The 22120-nt window shown below is 46.6% G+C and overlaps 1 protein-coding gene across 1 annotated transcript in view; it reads left to right on the top strand.

Moving 5' to 3' along the window:
* The window catches only part of LOC144000356 (uromodulin-like), a 133120-nt gene that overhangs the window by 27904 nt on the left and 83096 nt on the right, over window positions 1-22120 (top strand). Inside the window, exons 4-5 of the mRNA XM_077494148.1 lie at window positions 1575-2396; window positions 2507-2638. Of these exons, the coding sequence (XP_077350274.1) occupies window positions 1575-2396; window positions 2507-2638 (954 nt within the window). The remainder of the gene's footprint in view (window positions 1-1574; window positions 2397-2506; window positions 2639-22120) is intronic.

Raw genomic sequence — 22120 nt, 5'->3', positions numbered from 1 at the left:
GGCGGCGCTCAGTATTTTAGACTAACAGACAGTGGGGATCGTTATACGCACCCACGACTATCCCCCATTTTTAAGGGGGGGAAAGTGCGTGTTATACGCCGATAAATACGGTATATCAAATATTGCCCAAATGACTGAACCACCACCAACGAGTGAATTACAAACTCACTGGAACAAGCGGCTGCCGTCACAGCAACAAATGCGTCTTACAACATACGTGGAAATTCCTCTGGAGATATCGCTGCATGTTCCTCCCACAGTGAGCTCTAGACGGAGTCCCGCTGAGGATGAATAAAATCTCACCAGGAGCCCAGATGGATTTTATAGTGAAGTAGGTTTATTTTTTACAAAATGAAAAGCAACATAAAACAGGGTAAAATCACTCACTTTGGGCAGCCACCGGAGACCTGGAATCGCACAGTGGCAAGAATTCAGTGCCGAATGTCCTGCCCAACGCGTTTCATCCAATGGACATTATCAACATTATTACCCTTCATAATGTCCCATTGGACAAAAACGCGTGGTCGTGGGACATTATCCACTGACTTCTTGCCGCTGTGAGATTCTGGGTCACCAGCGGCTGCCCAAGTGTGTGATTTTACCCTGTTTTATGTTGCTTTTAATTTTTTAAACAAAACGACTAAACTATAAAAATCCATCTGGGCTCCTGGTGAGCTTTTTTTTTATCCTCAGCCAGACTGCATCTAAAGCTGTCTGTGGGAGTAACACAACGCAATATTTCCAGAGGGATTTCCACTTATGCTGGCGCATTTGCTGCTGTTTGTTCTAGCGAGTTTGTAATTCACTCATTGGTGGCGGTTCAATCATTTGGACACTATTTGATTTACTCTTCCAAGTTCACTGGATTGGTGGCATCACATTTACCATCTCCATTCATTTATGTATTTGGACTATGCTTTGATATCTCATTCACTTTAAAGCGGGAGTCCGCCGGGAGTTCCGCCGTTTTTTGTTTTTTTAAAAGCCAGCAGCTACAAATACTGCAGCTGCTGACTTTTAAAATAGTGACACTTACCCGCCCAGCGTGCCCGCGATGTCGGCACCCGAAGCCGATCTCTCGATCATCTCTCAGGTGCTGCCGCCGCCATCTTGGGTATGGGAATCAGGAAGTGGAGCCTTTCTGCTTAATTTCCCGGTTCCCTACTGCGCATGCGCGATAAAGATGGTCCCCGCTGTCTCTGGGATCCGTTTGTTTCCCAGCAGGCAGCGGGGGACTTTCGGAAAGGGGGCGTGGATTCTGCGGAAAGGGACGTTCCTTTCTGCAGAATCTACGCCGGAAGTGGGTGCAGATACCTGTACTGTACAGGTACCTGCACCCCCCTCCCCCTGAAAGGTGCCAATTGTGGCGACGGAGGGGGGGGGAGGATTCCAATGAGCGGAAGCTCCACTTTAGGGTGGAGCTCCGCTTTAATGATAGGCAACCCAGCCAAAAAAGTCTGCAATAGTGCCCAACCTGAAAAAAAAAGTTTGTCCAGACATTAGTCCAACTTATGTTTCATAGAGACCTCCCCCCCTTCCCAAGAAAAAAAAAGTCTTCTTTCTTTTCTTTCCAGGGAATTGTTCAGATTCTGACTGCCACCCAAATGCCACTTGTTCGGAGTTTGGAGGATACGGGGAGTGCACGTGTAAAGAGGGATTTGCTGGAGATGGAAAATCATGTAATGATATAGATGAATGTCAGCGCTATTACAGCAACAATTGTATGTATCCTAATACATGTGTGAACACGATCGGCTCTTACACCTGTAAGTGTTCCGCAGAATTGACATACAAGGCAGAATTTGGCTGTGCTGATTATACTGATGAATGTGGGGACAGCTTTCTTAAAGACTGTGATCCAGTAGCTATATGTACATTTCTTGAAAATGAATCTAAATATGGCTGTACTTGTCCCTATGGATATTACGGAGATGGAAGACACTGTGAAGTCAATGAATGCCAACAAGGATCACCGTGTGGTTCTGGTGCAGAATGCTTTAAGTACAGCATTGGATCATATTCCTGCATTGACCCTTGCTCCAACCACACCGTACTTAATGACCCCTGGCGAAGTACTTCTAATACATATGCTTATGATATGTACGGGTATTCTTTTCGTCATGACATTGGCCTGTCTGGCTGGTACCGGTTTAAAGGAGAATATGACCAATGGATCCCTGAGCACTGTGTAGCAATGGACAACTGTGGGAGTTATCACCCCATTTGGATGAACGGCTCCCACCCTACAGCCGGTGATGGCATTGTGAATCGTACAGCTTGCTTCAGCACTTATGAAGGATGCTGTTATTATCCCTTTAATTTCTCAGTGAAAATGTGTCCAGAAGAGTTTTATGTGTATAAGCTGCAGGGTATGGAAGGGTCTACCTATTGTACAGGTAAGTATTCACAAAAAACATAATTCAGTATGTTGTCTTCATCAAACATTATAGATCCATGGTTTCACCTTTTAGATTATAAAACATTTTTTGTGCTCCTTCTCTTCCAGAATCTAATTCTAGCTGTTTGGGGGTCAGCTGTGCTCAGGGTGAGGAATGTAGAATTTTGGACTCTGTTCCTGGCTGTTACTGTAAAAATTCCTCATATACTACTGACGGGATGCAACCGGAAAGTCTATCAGGTAGGTTATAAAATTATGAGGTTTTTCCATCCAAGAGGAACATGAAAGGAGCTCTCTTAACCACTTCAGATCCGCGCTATTGCCAAATGACGGCATTAGCGCGGACCTACTTTTCCGGGACGACGTCTATTGACGTCGTCCCGTGTACGAGCGGCCTGCGCGCCCCCTGAGGGGCGCGCGCGGTGCGCTCTGTGATCGGCGAGTCCATGAGACTCGCCTGATCACCGATCCGTGCAAGGGGACGATCCCGACCCCTTATCACGTGATCAGCTGTCAGCCAATGACAGCTGATCATGTGATAGAACGGAGCCGGTAATCGGCTATTATTCCTCCTCGCGCTGACAGCGCGAGGAGAAAAAAAAAAAGCCGATCACCGGTGGCCGTGATCGGGACATCAGTCCCGATCACGGCCAGCAGTACAAGCAACCACCTGCCCCCTGCCAGTGCCCACCTGCCCCCCGCAGTGCCATCCTGAATAAAAGTAAGTGCCCCCCGTCAGTGCCCCCCGTCAGTGCCCATAGTGCCCACAGTGCCACCCACAGTGCCACCCACAGTGCCCACAATCTGCCTCAAAGGTGCTGCAACCCAGTGCCGCCCATCAGTGCCCAGCAGTGCCGCCCATCAGTGCCCAGCAGTGCCGCCCATCAGTGCCCAGCAGTGCCACCTATCAGAGCCACCTATCAGTGCCACCTATCAGTGCCCATCAGTCCCATCTATTAGTGGTACCTATCAGTGCCCATCCGTGCCACTTATCCGTGCCACCCACCCATGCCATCTTATCTGTGCCCATCTTTGCCCATCAGTGCCGCCTTATCTGTGCCCATCGGTGCCGCCTTATCTGTGCCTATTAGTGCCGCCTTAACTATGCCTATCAGTGCCCACCAGTGCAGCCTATCAGTGCCCACCAATGCAGCCCATCAGTGCCCACCAATGCAGCCCATCAGTGCCCACCAGTGCAGCCTATCAGTGCCGCCTCATCAGCGCACTTCAATGAAGGAGAAAAATGACCCGTTTGCAAAATTTTATAACAAACTATTAAAACATGATTTTTTTTTTTTGCATCTTTTTTTGTTTGTTTAGCAAAAAATAAAACTCCGAGCTGTAACTAAATACCACCAAAAGAAAGCTCTATTTGTGGGAAAAAAATGATAAAAATTTCATTTGGGTACAGTGTTGTATGACCGCCCAATTGTCATTCAAAGTGCATCAGCGCTGAAAGCTGAACATTGGTCTGGGACTGAGGGGGGTTTAAGTGCCCAGTAAGCAAGTGGTTAACCACTTCGCATCCAGGCCAATTCTGACATTTCTCTCCTACATGTAAAATTCCTAATTTTTTTGCTAGAAAATTACATAGAACCCCCAAACATTATATATGGTTTTTTTTTAGCAAAGACCCTAGAGAATACAATGGCGCTCGTTGCAACTTTTTATCCCGCACGGTATTTGCGCAGCAATTTTTCGAACACGTTTTTTTCAGAAAAGTTTCATGCTTAAAAAAAAAAAAAAAAAACAGTAAAATTAGCCCAGTTTTTTTTGCATAATGTGAAAGAGGACGATACGCCGAGTAAATAGATACCCACCATGTCACGCTTCAAATTTGCACGCGCTCGTGGAATGGCGCCAAACTTTGGTATTTAAAAATCCCCATAGGCGACGCTTTAAATTTTTTTACTGGTTACATATTTTGGGTTACAGAGGAGGTCTAGGGCTAGAATTATTGCTCTCACTCCAATGTTCGCGGAAATACCTCACATGTGTGGTTTGAACACCGTTTTTTATATGTGGGCGGGACTTACGTATGCGTTCGCTTCTGTGTGCGAGCTCACGGGGACAGGGGCGCTTTAAAAATTTTTGTTTTTTTATTGTTAATTTTATTTTTATTTTTTTAGTTTTACACTTAAAAAAAAAAAATTGATGACTTTTATTCCTATTACAAGGAATGTAAACATCCCTTGTAATAGGAATATGGCACGATCGGACATATTTACAGTGAGATATGGGGTCAATAGGACCCCATATTACACCTCTAGGCTGGGAAGAATAAAAAAAAAAAAAAAAAAAAATGATCCTGGCTTCCTAGCCAGATCGGCGCCGTTAATTTGAATACCGAGGCCGGGCGTGACGTCATAACATCGCGCCCAGCCTCCGAACGATTATAGAGACTCCAGGGACAATCTAGTCCGCCGGAAATCTCTATGGTTACTTGCTGGGGCCGACAGATCCTATGACCGACTCACCGATGGAAACGGTGAGTCGGTAGAAGCACCGGAGGGCGGCGGGAGGAGGGGCATCCCCTCCCGCGGCCCGAAAGAACGATCAAGTGGTGGAACAGCCGCTATGATCGTTCTTATGATGCAGGGAATCGCCATCTGAAAACGGCAATATCTGAATGATGTCTGTGGCCTCAGGCATCATTTAGATATAACCACTGAAAGCCCATGACGTCAATAGACGTAGTGTGGGAACCAAGTGGTTAACTTTTCTGAGGGGCCTTTCACTATGAAATTTGGCTAATGAATCATATGGAGCTCCTTACCCTTGTGCTAGTCGACGGAAATCATCTGACATGCCAAAGTCACAAACCGCTTTTATGGAAACTAGAGTGTCTAGACTCCAAAGGGTATAATACCACAGCACAGCAGGCCATCTTGTTTTGGTGTCAGGCTGGACCTTCTTCAGGGCTTCAGCAAGAGCATATGATGAAAAAACAGGGCTCTAATTTTAATTCACAGGTTCTAAAGTGTGCTTGTTGAGAATTTCTGCTAAGAAAAATTACTCAAAGTACTACAAAGTTCTGGCAGTAGGAGTTATTTCTCTTAGCAACAATTTACCACAAGTTTACAGAAATAAGGCAGAGCCTTGATTTATTTTTTTATCCTAAAACATGAAAAATGAGATTCAGACTGGTTCCTGAAACATGTCAACTTCTTTATCATTTGAATAAAGTTATTTGAACTCTAGATTTTATGGTATGTTTCTTTTTCTTTTTTCACGCTCTGGTTTCTGGACCATCAGGACCAGGAACTGAACCTACCACATCTGCTGCATCCGGCAGTAGCTCTTCTTGCTGACCAGCCTGGGATGCTGGACAACTATTAGACAACCTTGAATTGTAGCTTAAAAGAGGATAAGCAGCCTCTCTGTCTACGTTCAACAGTGGTGGTCATCCTCTGCAGGTGGCCATGGAGCACACTTGTCCTTTTTTTTCTGCTGCTGGCTGTGTTATTGAGCCACAACATGCAGAAGAGTTGGTGGAGTGGATAGCAAAGCTGTCCTCATCCTCCTCATCCTCTGTCACCCAGGCTCAGAGTAGTTTGCCTTCCAATGCAGCTGCCAAAGTGGCCTATTCCACCACCTCCTTGTCCACAGTTACTCCTTCCATAGCCCCACCATCATGCACGGAGGAGTTCCCAGAACTATTTGACCACAGTGTCTGTTACATGCTGCTGGAGGATGCGCATCAGTTTTGAAGGCTCTGATCAGGGCCGCTGATAGAAATCATGGGGCCCCGTACAGCCTACCTGGCGGGGCACCTTCAGACCCCTGGTCCTGCCCCTGGTCCCTCCTTCAGTGTCATCCTTGGCTCCGCCCCTGACCCTTTCCCAGACCCCCCCCTTGAAACAAAGTGCAGGTTTGTCTAAAAGTGATATTTATTTATTTTTCATGGCATGGGTGGCACTGTCTCTGCAGCACATTATGGCATTAGCAGAATGGGTGACACTGTCTTTGGAGGTGGCACATGCATTATGGGCCATAACGCATGTGTTGCCTGCAAAGACAGTGGCACCTTATGCCGCAATGTGCTGCAGACAGTGTTCCCATGACGCTAATGCCATAACGCATGTGCTACCTGCTGACAGTGCCACCCATGGCGCCAATGCCATATTATGGCATTGGCGGCATGAGTGGCACTGTCTCTGCAGGCAGCACATGCGTTATGGCCCATAATGCATGTGCTACTTGCAGACAGTGTCACCCATGCTGCCAATGCCATAATGTATAGATGCTGTTGCAGTAGTAGTAGATCTTGAATCACCCCATCACCCCCCCCCACCCCCAAGCAAGCACATACCTATGTTAGCCGGACCCCAGGAATCACTTCCTCCTTGATCCTGCTGCTGCCTGGACTGGAGTGTCCACAAACTATTCCAGTCAGATGCGATGCCAGCTGCTTCTTTTTTTTCTTCTGCCGCCGCTGCTTTTTCTCTCATGTGGAGGGAGAGTAATCACTCCCCGGCGCCAGGGCAGGGAAGGCAATATAGAGGATGCACTGGCTGGGACTTGAGCCAGCATGAGAAGTGGGTGCGGAAGAGGCATTCTTACACCAACCAAATAGAAGAAATAGTCCCTCCTCCTGCCAACAACTACAAGAACACTGCAGTCTGCAGATAGATATCAGAAAAAAAAAGTAAAAAGTAAAGGAGGGTTGATTGTGGTTGGGACAGTCGGATGGACAATATTCAGACATGGCTGGAGGATTTTTCCTTTTTTACATGAATTAGTTATCTGTTCGGGTTGCCCGGGCCCCCCTGCTGGCCAGGCCTGATACAATAGGGCCAGTTGTACTGGCCTATCAGCTGCCCTGGCTCCGATGTCGGTTCCCAGGTTGAGGAAGGGAGTAACGTAAACCTAGAGAGAGGGGGTGCCACATAAGGACAAGAACTGGCAGTTATGTTCCCCCAGCATACTGCCAAGTTTGCTCCAGTGATGAGGAGGAAGGGGATGATGAGGTAACTGACTCTACTTGGGTGCCTGAGAGAATAGAGGAGGGAAGTGAGGAGGAGACACAACTCCAATGAGGCAGCATGTCCTCCGGGGGCAGTTTAAGGGCAGCCACCCTATTGCATTACAACACAGAGCTCCACAGGTGCAGGGTGCTCCTGACCCCCCCCACTGACTTTTAAAAGTTCCTTGGTGTGTGCCTTTTTTAACATGTGTGCAGCAGATCACACTGTTGCTGTTTGCAACCTATGTCTGAAGTGGATGAAGCGTGGCCAGAACAGCAGCCGCTTGGGTACCACATGCTTGACCAGACATATGACGATCTGCCAAGCAGTCCATTGGCAACATCACCTGAAAAAAACACATGATATAAAAAGACTTTTCCCTGCTCCTCATCTGAGATCTCAAACCCCACTATACCCCCAGTCCTCGAAAAAACCTGCACTGAGAGGAATGAAGGCATAGCAATAGGTGTCCCAAGTACTTGCAGCCAATATGCTAGCAGTACACCACCAATTGATTTTAGCAGACAAATTTCCCTACCCCAGTTGCTGAACCGTAAAAAGAAAATGTATCCCAGCCATTCACATGCTCATGCTCCTAAATGCAAGCTTGGCCAGATTGCTAGCACTGAATCTACTGCCTTTTCAGCTGGTAGACTCTGCCCCCTTTTGTCAATTTGTGGAATGTGATGGAGGTTCCAAAATGGCATTTCTTTTCATGTAAGGCCATTCCGATGTTTTGACCTTGTTGAACAGGGTGGTCAGAAGTAAGGTTCATATTAGCGCTGACGCATGGTCCAGCAGGCATGGGCAGGGATGTTACATTTCCTTCACAGCACACTGGTAACTCTGCTGGCTGCTGGGAAGGCTGCAGCCCAGGGTTCAGTGTTGTTGGAGCTTGGTTTGCCACCACACCTCCAAAAACCTGGTGGTGATTCTGCCATAGCTCTCTGCTCCACCCTCTCCTCTTCTTCCTCTATGGCCCCTTCTGCAAAATTTCCTCTAAGCCAGCAGTGCTCCGTAAGCGTTCAAGGGGATACACAAGCAGTCAGGCTAAAAGATGCCATGTGGTGCTTAAGCTGGTCTGCCTATGGGACAGGAGCCACACCTGGGCAGAGATTCTGTCAGCTCTGCAGGGGCAGGCTCAGAGGTGGGTGACGCCACACCAGCTTCAGCCAGGAATGGTTGTGTGCGACAATGGCACCAACCTTTTCTCTGCCCTCCAACAGGGACACTTGACTCATGTTCCATGTTTAGCACACGTCCTGAATTTGGTGGTGGAGCATTTCTTGACCAGGTACCCAGGTTTACAAGATCTCCTGAGACAAGGCAAAAAAGTTTGTGGTAATTTCTGCCGGTCATACAATGCCAGCGCTCAGCTGGCTGACATTCCAAGGGAATGATCACCAACCACCTCATTTGTGACATGCCCACCATGTGGACCCCAACAATGGAAATGCTGCAGCGGCTACACACACAACAGAGGGCCATCAATAGGTACCTGTGCGAGTATGGCACCAGGACAGGGTCAGGAGAGCATGGCTTCTTTTCGCCATGCCAATGGCTACTGATCAAGGATGGATGCACTGTCCTGTCACCATTTGACGAGGCCACAAGGATGGTATGCAACGACAATGCATGCATCAGTGACACTGTCCCTCTAGTCTTCCTGCTGGAGCATATGCTTCGTGGAATCGTCGACAGGGCACTTGAGGCAGAGCAGCAGGATGAAGAGGACTTCCTTTCCTCTCAAGGCCCCCTTTATCCAGATAGCATTCCTGCTGGGCCAACAAACACACAGGAAGAAGAGGATTGTGTCAGCATGCATGTCGATGATAACATGCAGGGATGTTTTTCAGTCCCCAGAAACCCAAGGAGTTTTACGTGGCTGAGAGGAGGTAGTTACGGATAATGTGATCCTTAGTGATCCTTAGTGACCCAGAGGACTCAGAATCGAATGCCTCTGCAAACTTACACTGCATGGCCTCCCTGATTTTGTAAAGCCTGCAAAAGGTCCCTAGGATCTGTGATATCAAGAAGAGGGATTATTACTGTCTGGCAACACTTCTTTATACATGTTATAAGGGTAAAGTTGCAGAACTCATCCTGCCTTTGCAGAAGGAGCAGAGGATGAAACATCTTCAGGAGGCCTTGAAGAAAAGTTTTTGTAATGCCTTTCGAGACCCTGGAAGGTTACCATTTCCTGGTGCTCGACAAAGTGTTTATGAGGCTTTGTTTGGTCAGAGGAAGAGTGGGGGAGAAGGTGGCCGGCTGACCGATACCTTTAAACAATGTTTTAGTCCTCAGCGCCAAGGTCAACCATTGCCAGCATCTGCATTATTTGGTGCAGGAATATCTAGGGGCAAGAGCACACTTGGAGACCTTTCCAACAGAGCATCCCCTGTGTTACTGGGTCTTGATGACGGACCACTGACCAGAACGTGCTCAATAATCAATTGAGCTACTGGCCTGTCCTGTAGCCAGCGTGCTTTCTGAATGCACATTCAGTGCTACCGGAGGGTTTGTAATGGATCAAAGAGTGTGCCTGTCCACGGCCTGTGCTCACATTTATAAAAAATGAATCAGTCCTGGATCAGCAGCTATTAAGCACCTGATGTAACTGATTGAAATTGCCATGGATCTGGGATCCCTTGAAGACTGCCTATGCTGCCTATCCTATTCCTCTTCAATCTTGATGATGCTAGCCTCCAACAATATTTTTGGTTCAGGGCACCACCAACACCCAAGGCCCAATTTATCTGCCCCTGTTTAACAGGGGGGATGTAATTACAATTTTTTAAATAATATTTTACAGCAGGGCCCATTACTGCACCCAACAATAGTAACTGTGAGGGGTTACAGTGCTCTGGCACCACCAACACCCAAGGTCCAAGTATATAGCACAGTCCGTATAGTATATATATTGCAGTTCAGAGTATAGAGTGCAGTGTACAATGTATAATATATTGTATTGAAGTGGTTAAGGGGAACCCTATGACAGAATAAAGAAAAAACAGCATGCCCCCCAGTCCATACCAAGCCCTTTGGGTCTTGTATAGATTTTAAGGGGAACTCCACGCCAAAATGTAAAAAAAACGGCGTGGGTTCCTCCCCAAAATCCATACCAGGCCCTTTGGGTCAGGCATTGATTTTAAGAGGAACTCCACACTAAAATTAAAACAAAATTGGTGTGGGGTCCCCCCAAAATCCATACCAGACCCTTATCCAAGCAAGCAGCCTGGCAGGCCAGGATAAGGGGGATGAGAGAGCGCTCCTCCCCCCCTGAACCATACCAGGCTACTTACCTTCAACATGAGGAGGGTGCTTTGGGGTCAAAAGCCTTGTCCCCACAACCCTGGCCATTGGTTTTGGGGGACTTATCTGAATCTGGACCCCCAGATCCTTCCTCCCCAGTGTGAATGGGTAGGGGTACATTGTACCCCTACCCATTCACCAAAAAAATTCCAAAAGTAAAAACCACAATACACAGTTTTTGACAAGTCCTTTGTTATAAAAATAAAATTTCCTACGATGTCCATCCATCTTTATGGCGCTGATGGAGCCGAAAAAAACATGAAAATACTCTGCCTCCATGGAAGGCTGACTGCTGTCTCTTGGCTGTGACTGCTGTTATATAGGCAAGGGCAGGGCCACCCGGTGATGTAACTGAGTGACTCCTCTACCCCTACCCATTCACAAAAAAGTGTAAAAAAACATTTTTTGACAAACACAGTGCAGATGGACACGAAAAATAGAAAAAAAAAAAACTAAAACTAAAATAATCCACCACCATGGGAGGTGTCCTGCCAACTGCTGTATTTTTGCTGTGCCAGCTCTTATATAGGCAAGGGTGGGGCCACCTGCTGACATACACCGGATGACCCCACCCCCTCTGATGGAACATGACATCAGAGGGTAAAATCTACCCATTTACATGGGGTATGGGGCCACTTCCAGATTCCGATAAGCCCCCCACCGGCAGACCTCCACAACCACTGGGTAAGGTTATGGGGATGAGACCCTTGTCTCCATCAACATGGGGACAAGGTGCTTTGGGTGGCCACCCCAAAGCACCCTCCTCATGTTGAGGGCATGTGGCCTGATAAGGTTCAGGAGGAACTCATCCCCCCCTTTTCCTGCTGCCTGCCGGGTTGCATTCTCAGATAAAGGCCTGGTATGGATTTTTAGGGGGACCTCCACACAATTATTTTTATTTACATTTTGGCATGGAGTTCCCCTTAATATCCATGCCAGACCTGAAGAGCACTTTTGTTTTTTCACGTTCGTGTTCCATAGATGTTAACAGTGTTTGTACAATTTCTTTGCCTGTTTGCGGTTTTCTGGTACGAACCGAACCGTGGGGTGTTCGGCTCATCCCTAATGCGCAGTCACCCTACTCTCTATGCACTACACTCAAAAAAGTACATGAACTTTTTTTTCAGCATATTGAGGTGTTTTTGGTCCCTTAGCCCCTGTACACACGGTCGGAGCTTTCCACAACCAAATCCGTCGGATTTTGCCCGTCGGATTTTGTCCGTCTGATTTTGCCCGTCGGATTTTGTCCGTCGGATTTTGCCCGTCGGATTTTGTCCGTCGGATCTTGTCCGAAACTGTTGTATACACACGGTCGGACAAAGTTGGCGAAAAATCCGATCTTTCAGAACGTGATGACGTAATTTCGTTACGATGGGACTACATGCAGGCTAGTAGCCAATAGCTTTTATGTAGGAATTTGATCTGAGCATGCGTGGCACTTGGTCCGATCAAAATTCTCTACACATGATCGGAGTATGTCCGATTGGCCCAGTTGGTCGGGAAATATTTCCAACATGTTGGAAAATTGGGTCCAACGGATATTCCGACTGAATCAGTCCGATGCAGACCACACACAGTCGGATTATCCGACAACACGGTCCGATAGGACACATTCTGACGGATTCTCCGACCGTGTGTACAAGGGCTTAGACTTCAATGAGAATGCCTTCTTATGCATGATAGTTGTGTTTTCACACATCTTTGCCAACATATTTATGTCTGAAGAACTTCCCTTGTCCAGCTCATGAAACAAGCTCCTAAAGCTTGATACACATTATCTACAAAAAATACTTGTAAAATACCTGAAATATGCTTGTAAGCAAGGCTTTTGTTCAGTGGCAATGCAGTTCCAGCACCTTCAGTGCTATATGTATTTTATGGCAAGGTGTGGGGGATCTATTATTGCTGGGGGTCTATCATTTGGGAGGTAGGGTGTATTGTTGCTGGTGGGATCTACTGTTGCTGGGTGGGGTCTATCAAATTCCATACAAATAACTTAGTAGCACAAAATGATACTTGGTTCTGTATTCTCTTGAAGGGGTGGTACTGGGAGGTAGGTATGAGATGGAACCATGGGATGGTGCTCAGAGGTGGGTAGCGGGCAGAGACAAAGGGTGCCTCAGAAGGGGGTGTTCCTGCACCTATTATTTGAGAAAAAAGCCCTGTATGTAAGACACCTGAAATACAGTGGTGTGAAAAAGTGTTTGCCCCCTTCCTCATTTCCTGTTCCTTTGCATGTTTGTCACACTTAAGTGTTTCGGAACATCAAACCAATTTAAACAATAGTCAAGGACAACACAAGTAAACACAAAATGCAATTTGTAAATGAAGGTGTTTATTATTAAAGGTGAAAAAAAATCCAAACCATCATGGCCCTGTGTGAAAAAGTGATTGCCCCCTAAACCTAATAACTGGTTGGGCCACCCTTAGCAGCAACAACTGCAACCAAGCGTTTGCGATAACGTGCAATGAGGCTTTTACAGCGTCCTGGAGGAATTTTGGCCCACTCATCTTTGCAGAATTGTCCTAATTCAGTTACATTAGAGGGTTTTCGAGCATGAACGGCCTTTTTAAGGCCATACCACAACATCTCAATAGGATTCAGGTCAGGACTTTGGCTAGGCCACTCCAAAGTCTTCATTTTGTTTTTCTTCAGCCATTCGGTGGTGGACTTGCTGGTGTGTTTAGGATCATTGTCCTGCTGCAGAACCCAAGTTCGTTTCAGCTTGAGTACACGAACAGATGGTCGGACATTCTCCTTCAGGATCTCTTGGTAGACAGCAGAATTCATAGTTCCTTTTATCACGGCAAGTCTTCCAGGTCCTGAAGCAGCAAAACAGCCCCAGACCATCACACTACCACCACCATATTTTACTGTTGGTATAATGTTCTTTTTATGAAATGCAGTGTTCCTTCTACGCCAGATATACTTGGACACACACCTTCCAAAGAGTTCCACTTTTGTCTCATCGGTCCACAGAATGTTGTCCCAAAAGTCTTGGGGATCATCAAGATGTGTTGTGGAGAAATTGAGACGAGCTTTGATGTTCTTTTTGCTCAGCAGTGGTTTTCTCCTTGGAACTCTGCCATGCAGGCCATTTTTGCCCAGTCTTTTCCTGATGGTGGAGGCATGAACGCTGACCTTAACTGAGGCAAGTGAGGCCTGCAGTTCCTTGGACGTTGCTGTGGGGTCTTTTGTGACCTCTTGGATGAGTCGTCGCTGCGCTCTTGGGGTAATTTTGGGCGGCCGGCCACTCCTGGGAAGGTTCATCACTGTTCCATGTCTTCGCCATTTGTGGATAATGGCTCTCACTGTGGTTCGCTGGATTCCCAAAGCTTTGGAAATGGCTTTATAACCCTTTCCAGACTGATAGATCTCAATTACTTTCTTTCTCAATTGTTCCTGAATTTCTTTGGGTCTCGGCATGATGTGTAGCTTTTAAGGATCTTCTGGTGGACCTTACTGTGTCAAGCAGCTCCTATTTAAGTGATGCCTTGATTGTGAACAGGTGTGGCAATAATCAGGCCTGGGTGTGGCTAGAGAAATTGAACTCAGGTGTGGACAACCACAGTTATAGTATGTTTTAACAAGGGGGGCAATTACTTTTTCACACAGGGCCATGATGGTTTGGATTTTTTTTCACCTTTAATAATAAACACCTTCATTTACAAATTGCATTTTGTGTTTACTTGTGTTGTCCTTGACTATTGTTTAAATTGGTTTGATGTTCCGAAACACTTAAGTGTGACAAACATGCAAAGGAACAGGAAATGAGGAAGGGGGCAAACACTTTTTCACACCACTGTATGCTTCAAAATCACCAGGAATATGTTTATGCTCGGCTCAGGTGTGAATGCAAGCTGAAAGTGATTAAAAGATAGCTTTTTTGAATAACAAACATATTATATTTACCTTCACTGTGCAATGGTTTTACACAGAGTATCCCTGATCCTCCTCTTCTCAGGACCCCTGCTGGCTCTCCACATGCAGAGTGTCTGCATAGCAAGCTGCTTGCTGGGGGGGGGGTGGTTCTGCAAGATCGCTCCCAAGCAGTGCTGTGTGTGTCCATTGACACACACAGCACAGCTTAACTCCACTCTTTGCTTTCTCATCATTGGAGGGGGGACAGAACAACTCCTTTCTCTGCCAAAAGTAAAGGGATTTTACATGTGCCAAAACAATGGTAAAACAAATATTATGAAATTCCTTAAAAGTAGAGTAACGTTGGTTTAAAACCGAATTAGCAGAGTATACGGATTACATTGAGTGGGTAGCTTACAGTATAAAGATGACAGTTTACATGTAAGCATATTGAACTGACTTGATTTCGCAAAAATGTAGGTTCTTCAGGCGTCCCGCTTAATGACGAACAGCTGCAATACATAAAAAAAAATCAAAGACATAGATGACCATACAATATATACAAAAAGAAAATGTTATTGCACTATATAGAAATTGTGCAATCAAATATCATGTAGAAGGAACACAAAAAGAAGAAAAATAAAGGTGGGAAAAGGAATAGGGAGGAAAAGGGATAAACAGGGAGGGCAAAAAGAAAGGAGAAAATAAAAAAAAGGGAGGGAAGGGGAGAGGGAGTGGGTGGAGCCAGAGAGCAGGGACCTTGAGGGGGGGGGGATATAAAATAAACAACAAAAATTCTTTCTTTTACCCTGAGGAACTCAGGATATTCCTTGGATAGACCATCTCTGGTGGTATTACCTACAAGGCAATTTGCCCATCAAATTCAAAGAATTTTCAAACCAAGCAGCCTGATAGGGTAATGATAATCTGTAAACCTTTCAGTGAAAATTGAGAAAAAATATAGAAATAGTACAAACATTGTACAGTCGTATTAACCAATTTTCCAAAATTTGTTTCTTCTTAACCCTTTCCCACCCAGTCCCAACGTCCTTTTTAACTGTTATTACACTTGGGGGGCAGGAAGATCTGCCTGATCAAGGGACCACTGTGATTGACTGACACAATGTAGTTTTATTGGTATTTATTAGGGATGAGCCGAACACCCCCCCCCCCCCCCGATTCAGTTCGCACCAGAACTTTCGGACGGACCAAAAATTCGTACGAACTTTAGAACCCCATTGAAGACTATGGGACTCAAAAGTTCGAAATAAAAAGTGCTAATTTTAAAGGTTAATATGAAAATTATTGTCCTAAAAAGGGTTTGGGGACCTGGCTCCTGCCCCAGGGGACATGTACCAATGCCATTTTTTTTTCAAAACCAACGTTTTTTTCAGGAGCACTGATTTTAATGACTCTTAAAGTGAAAAAAAAAAGTGAAATATTCCTTTAAATATCATGCCTGGGGTGTCTATAGTATGCCTGTGAAGTGCCACGTGTTTCCCGTGTTTAGAACAGTCCCTGCACAAAATGACATTTAATGGAAAAAAAGTAATTTAAAACTGCTTGCGGTTTTAATATAACATCTGGTTCCGGCAATACGGATGAAAATCATTGAGAAAAATGGCATGGGTAGCCCCCCCTGCCCATTACCAGCCCCTTTGGGTCTTGTACAGATATTAAGGGGAACCCCGTACCCAAAATAAAAAAAGGAAAGGTGTGGGGCCCCCAGGCCCTATATACTCAGAACAGAAGTATACAGACGATGCAAACAAGACAGGGACTGTGTAGGTTTGTTGCGTTAAGTAGAATCTGTTTGTAATTTTGAACTGGTGCATTTTTAAAGTGTATCTCCAGTCAAAAAATCAATTGTTAAGCTTTTTGGAAAACATAGGGAATCCCCCCTATATAATTTTTTTGGCCGTCCGACTTTTTTCATCTCACTTCCTGTTGTCTCCTTCCGTTTGCAAGTAGGAGACGTTTTGTAAGTTGGATGATTGAAAGTAGGGGCCTGCCCTATATGCTCTTCAGAAATGTGGGCCTAAGGTGTTGGTGTTGCCACAACACTGTAAGCCTTCAAAGTGATTATTAGTGGGCACTGGAGTGCCCTGCTGTGAATGATTATATCAAGAATTGTAATTACATGCCATTGTTGAACAGTGGTAGAAAAATTGGGCCTTTGGTGGTTGTAGTGGTGGTGGTGGTGCTGGTGCCACAACACTATAAGTCCTCACAGTTACTGGTCCTGCTGTTAAATATTATATCAAGAATTGTAATTACATGCCCCTGTTAAAGGGGCTGAAAAATTGGGCCTTAGGCACTGGTTCTGGTGCCACGACACTGCAACCTCTCCCAGATACTCTAGTTGGAGTGCAGGAATGAGCCCTGCTGCAAAGCATTGCATTAAACTGTAATTACATGACCCTGTTAGACAGGGGCTCAAAAATTGGGCCTTAGCCACTGGTGGCATCACCCAGAACCAAAAATATTCTTCCAAGCTATCAGCAGGATCATTGAGGAGGAAGAGGATAGTCAGTCAGCATAACAGGATAGTCACTCAGCATCAGCATAGGCAGTCTTGAAGGGATGTGACATTTAAAAAAAAGTGATTCGGTTACATCAGCTTCAAGTGCTTGGTAGCTGGTGGTGATCCAAGACTGATTCATCTTTATGAAGGTCAGTCGATCAACCGAGTCGGTGGACAGGCGCACCCTGTGATCGGTTACAAAGCCTCCAGCAGCACTGAATGTGTGTTCCGAAAGAACGCTGGATGCAGGACAGGCCAGTAGCTCAATTGCATACTGTGCAAGCTCTGGCCAGTGATCCATCCTCAAAACCCAGTAAGCTAGAGGATTTTCGGTGGGAAAGGTGTCCAAGTCTGATCTTGTTCCTAGGTATTCCTGCACCATGTAAATCAGATGCTGGCGATGGTTGCTGGAACCGATCATACCTTGGCGCTGTGGACTAAAAAATGTCTGAATGCATCGGTCAGACAGCCACCTTCTCCACCACTTCTGTGACTGACCGAAGTCTCAGCAACACGTTGTCCAGGATCAGGAGTTTATAACCTCCCAATCTCTGGGAACGCATTGTACAGACCTTTCTGCAAGGTCTCCCGGAGATGTCTCATCCTCTGCTCCCTCTGCGATGGCAAGATAAGGTCCACAACCTTACCCTTGTAACCTGGATCAAGGAGAGTGGCCAGCCAGTAATGGTCCCTCTCCTTGATCCGAAGAATACGAGGATCCTTCCGCAGGCTTTGCAGGATCAGGGAGGCCATGCAGCGTAGGTTAGCTGAGGCATTCGGTCCGGAGTCCTCCGGGTCACTAAGGACAACATGATCCGCAGCCACTTACTCCTAGCAACGTACAAGTCCATGGGTTTCTTGGGACTGTAAATCATGCCTAAAAGACTGCTTCAGCTGATGCTGAGTGCCAGGCTCCACCTCCATGCTGACACAATCCTCCTCCTCCTCATCCTCTTCCTGTGTGATGGGTGGGACAGCAGGAACACTGTCTGGATAAAGGGGGCCTTGAGAGGCAAGGAAGTCCTCCTCTTCCTGCCTCTGTTCTGCCTCAAGTGCCCTGTCCATTATTCCATGCAGTGTATGCTCCAACAGGAGGACAAGAGGTACAGTGTCACTGATGCATGCACTGTCACTGCTCACCATCCTCGTGGGCTCCTCAAATGGTGACAGGACAGTGCATGCATCCCTGATCATGCCCCACTGGCGTGGGGGAAAAAAAACAAGCTCCCCTGACCCTGTCCTGGTGCCGTAGTGGCAAAGGTACTCATTGATGGCCCTCTGCTGCATGTGCAGCCGCTGCAGCACGGCCAACTTTGAGTTCCACCTGGTGAGCATGTCACATATAAGGCGGTTCTTGGGCAGGTTCAACTCAGGCAGCCGAGCACTGGCATTATATGATCGGCAGAAATGCACAAAGACTTTCCTGGCCTGCCTCAGGACATACTGTAAGCCCGGGTACCTGCCCAAGAACCGCTGCATCACCAGGTTAAGGACGTGAACCACACAGGGCACATGGGTCAGTTGTTCCTGATGGAGAGCGGAGAGGAGGTTGGTGCCATTGTCGCAAACCACCATTCCTGGCTTAAGCTGGCATGGCGTCAACCACCTCTCGGCCTGCCCTTTCAGATCTGACAAAATATCTGCCCCAGTGTGGCTCCTGTCCCCCAAACAAACCAGCGCAAGCATGGCATGGCATATTTTTGCCTGTGTACTTGCGTAGCCCATTGAACGCCTACGGAGCACCGCTGGTTCAGAGGACAAAGGACTGGAAGAGGCCATGGAGGAAGAAGAAGAGGAGGGGGTGGAGGAGAGAGGTGTGTCACAACCTGTAGTGGCATTTCAACACTACTGCACCTTGTCCTGCATCCTTCCCAGCTGCCAGAAGAGTGACCCAATGGGCCATGAAAGATAGGTAACGTCCCTGTCCATGCCTGCTGGACCATGAGTCAGTGGTAACATGCATCTTACCACTGACTGTCCTGTCAAGTGAGGCATGGACATTGCCTTTCACATGCCTGTAGAGAGCCAGAATCGCCTTCCATGAGAAAAAGTGGCGTTTGGGGACCTGCCACTGAGGAACTGTACATTACGCAAACTCACGGAAGGGGGCCGAGTCTACCAACTGAAAATACAGCAGTTGAAGTGCTAGCAATTTAGCCAAGCTAGCATTCAACTGCTGGGCATGTGGGTGGCTGGGAGTGAACTTCTTTCGACAGTCCAGAAGTTGGGGCATGGAAATTTGCCTGGTACAATCGGACGTCGGACGACTGCTAGCAGAGTGCCTGCAAGTACTTGGCTGTGACACACCTAATTCTACACCTTCATTCCTGCAGGTTTCAGAGAGGACTGAATGTATAGTGGGGTTGGAGATCCCAGCTGATGAGGAGCAAGGAGAAGTCTGCTTTGTTCTTTGGTGTGGGTCTTTAAGGTACGCTTGCCAACAAGCTACATGGCAGGTCAACATATGTCTGGTCAAGCATGTGGTGTCCAAGCGGCTGATGTTCTGGCCACGTGAGATACGTTTGAGACACATGTTGCAAATAGCAGCGGCGCGATCTGATGCACTCATCTCAAAAAAGGCCAACACCAAAGAACTTTTGGAATAATGCGCAGAGGCACCACCCTGCACAGGCGAAGCTCTGCGGTGTGATTCAGTTGGTGTGCTGCCCCTAAGCTGTCCCCCAGAGGGCATTCTGCCTCAATGGAGATGTGCCTCCTCCTCCTCTCTCCTGTAAGGCACCAACGTGGAGTCAGTGACCTCATCATCCCCTCCCTCTTCATCACTGGAGCAAACCTGGCAGTATGCTGCAGCTGATGGAACATGACTGCCAGATTGCTGTCCTTCTTGGGCACCCCCTCTCTCTGCACTCACACTACTAACTTCCTCTAGCTGAGTATCATCATCAGAGTCTTCAAAACACTGGGCATCCTCCTGGAGAATGTACCCAACACTGTGGTCAAACAGTTCGGTGGACTCCTCAGGAGGACATGGTGGGTCTAGGGAAGGAGTCTTCGGCATGATGCGGCTCAACGCGTCCAGCAGGTGAAAATAAGGACAAGCGCATCCCATGGCCACGTGGTGATGATGATGCACCGTGTCCATGACCAGCACTGTTGCCTCTAGACACAGAGCCTGCTTGCCCTCTTTTATTGGCTCGTGACTGTCTGCCTCTCCTTGTTGGCATTCCATACATAGTAATGGCCTGCAGGGAGATGGGAAAACCAGCAATTGGTAGCTTTAGGTGCACACTGAACAGATGACACAGTAGACTGACTGTAACTACTGCAGCTGCCTGCCTGTGTTACAGAAACAGAACAACACCATCAAAAGGGGCATCTTCAGGTGTATACTGTGCAGTAGGCACACAACACCTACTCTAACTTCTGCAGATGCCTGTATTACAGAATGTATAGTGTGCAGGAGGCACACAACACCCACTGTAAATGCTGCAGATGCCTGTATTACAGAAACAGAACACCAGCAATAAGGGGTATCTTCAGGTGTATACTGTGCTGGAGGCACACAACACACACTTTAACTGCTGCAGATGCCTGTATTACAGAAACAGAACACCAGCAATAAGGGGTATTTTCAGGTGTATACTGTGCTGGAGGCACACAACACCCACTTTAACTGCTGCAGATGCCTGTATTGCAGAAACAGAACACCAGAAATAAAGGTTAACTTCAGGTGTATACTGTGCTGGAGGCACACAACACCCACTGCAACAGCGCTAGGTTCCCAAGCAACAAAGACACTGTCCCTGCCTATCCTGCTCCTTCCCTGTCTGCTGCAACACACTACACAAGGCCGCCTCCCTGGCAGCCTTATATAGTGTGGGGCGCGTACTAAACCCCCTGAGCTTTAATTGGCCACAGGCATCCTGCCTGTGGCCAATTATGTCTCTCCTCTCTGCCGGCGCTGTAATTGGCCAAGCGTACGGGGTCACAGTGCATGCTTGCCAATCATGAGCCAGCAATGCACTGCGATGGCGCAGTGCATTGTGGGCCATGAGTGCCACACGAATATCGTGCAAATGGCCTGCAGAGTTCTGGCTTCGCGGAATGGGCAAACAGCCAAGCTCATCCCTATTATTTATATTGCACATTTACTTTGGGGCCAGAATTGTGCAATGCCTATGCAATTGTAAGCAAATTTAGTTAACTCCTCTCTAGCTCTGGAGCAGTGGTTAACCGACATGTGCATAGCGAAAAAAAATTTTTTAGTTTTGTTCATTAATCTAGTTATTTTGTTTTGTTAAATTCAGATGATTCGCTCAATTTGTATTTGGAATTAGTTTCATGTATTTCTAATTTACAGATTTTTTTTCGATTTGAAATGTTTGAATCAATACATTTTGAATCTGTCTAATTGAAAACTTTTGTCTTTTTTTTTTTTTTTTCAAATTGACTGTGGCAAAGCGAACAAACAAAAGAAAAATCTTCATCAAATGACTACAATACAATGACTCTTTAAATCACCTTTTGGCTTAACAAAAACAGAGTTACTTTGAAATGGTACTCTAATAACACATAAAGTCTTTAACCACTTTCACCCCATAAGATTTGGCTGCTCAATGACCAGGCCAGTTTTTGCGATTCTGCACTGCGTCGCTTTAATTGAAAATTGTGCGGTTGTGCGACATTGTACCCAAATAAAATGGACGTCCTTTTTTTTTTCCACAAATAGAGCTTTCTTTTGGTGGTATTTGATCACCTCTGTGTTTTTTTATTAAGAAATACGAGGGAATCGCGACCGAGAGGACCCTATAAAGATATAGGTTTTGGTAATAAAGTCTTCTTAACAGCTGCCATTTGCCCAAGCCAGGAGTCGTTTAGTGGCTGCCAAGTAGCCAGCAGAGAAGATAACTCTGATAACATAGGGATGTAGTTCGCCTGGTAAAGGTGGGTAGGGTTACTAGTCAATTTTATTCCTAGATATGGAATTGATGTTGAGGACCATAAGAATTGAAAATTGCCCTGCAGATGGGTAAACTCAGCCTGTGAAGGGGACACATTGAGAGCCCTGGATTTGGACTGGTTGACCTCAAGCCCAG

Source organism: Lithobates pipiens, unplaced genomic scaffold, assembly GCF_037356315.1.
Source record: "Lithobates pipiens isolate NorthernLeopardFrog02 unplaced genomic scaffold, aLitPip1_a1.2 Scaffold_22, whole genome shotgun sequence".
Taxonomy (NCBI): domain Eukaryota; kingdom Metazoa; phylum Chordata; class Amphibia; order Anura; family Ranidae; genus Lithobates; species Lithobates pipiens.
The sequence above is the reverse complement of the archived record's forward strand: the minus strand, read 5'-3'. Positions and strand labels throughout refer to the sequence as shown.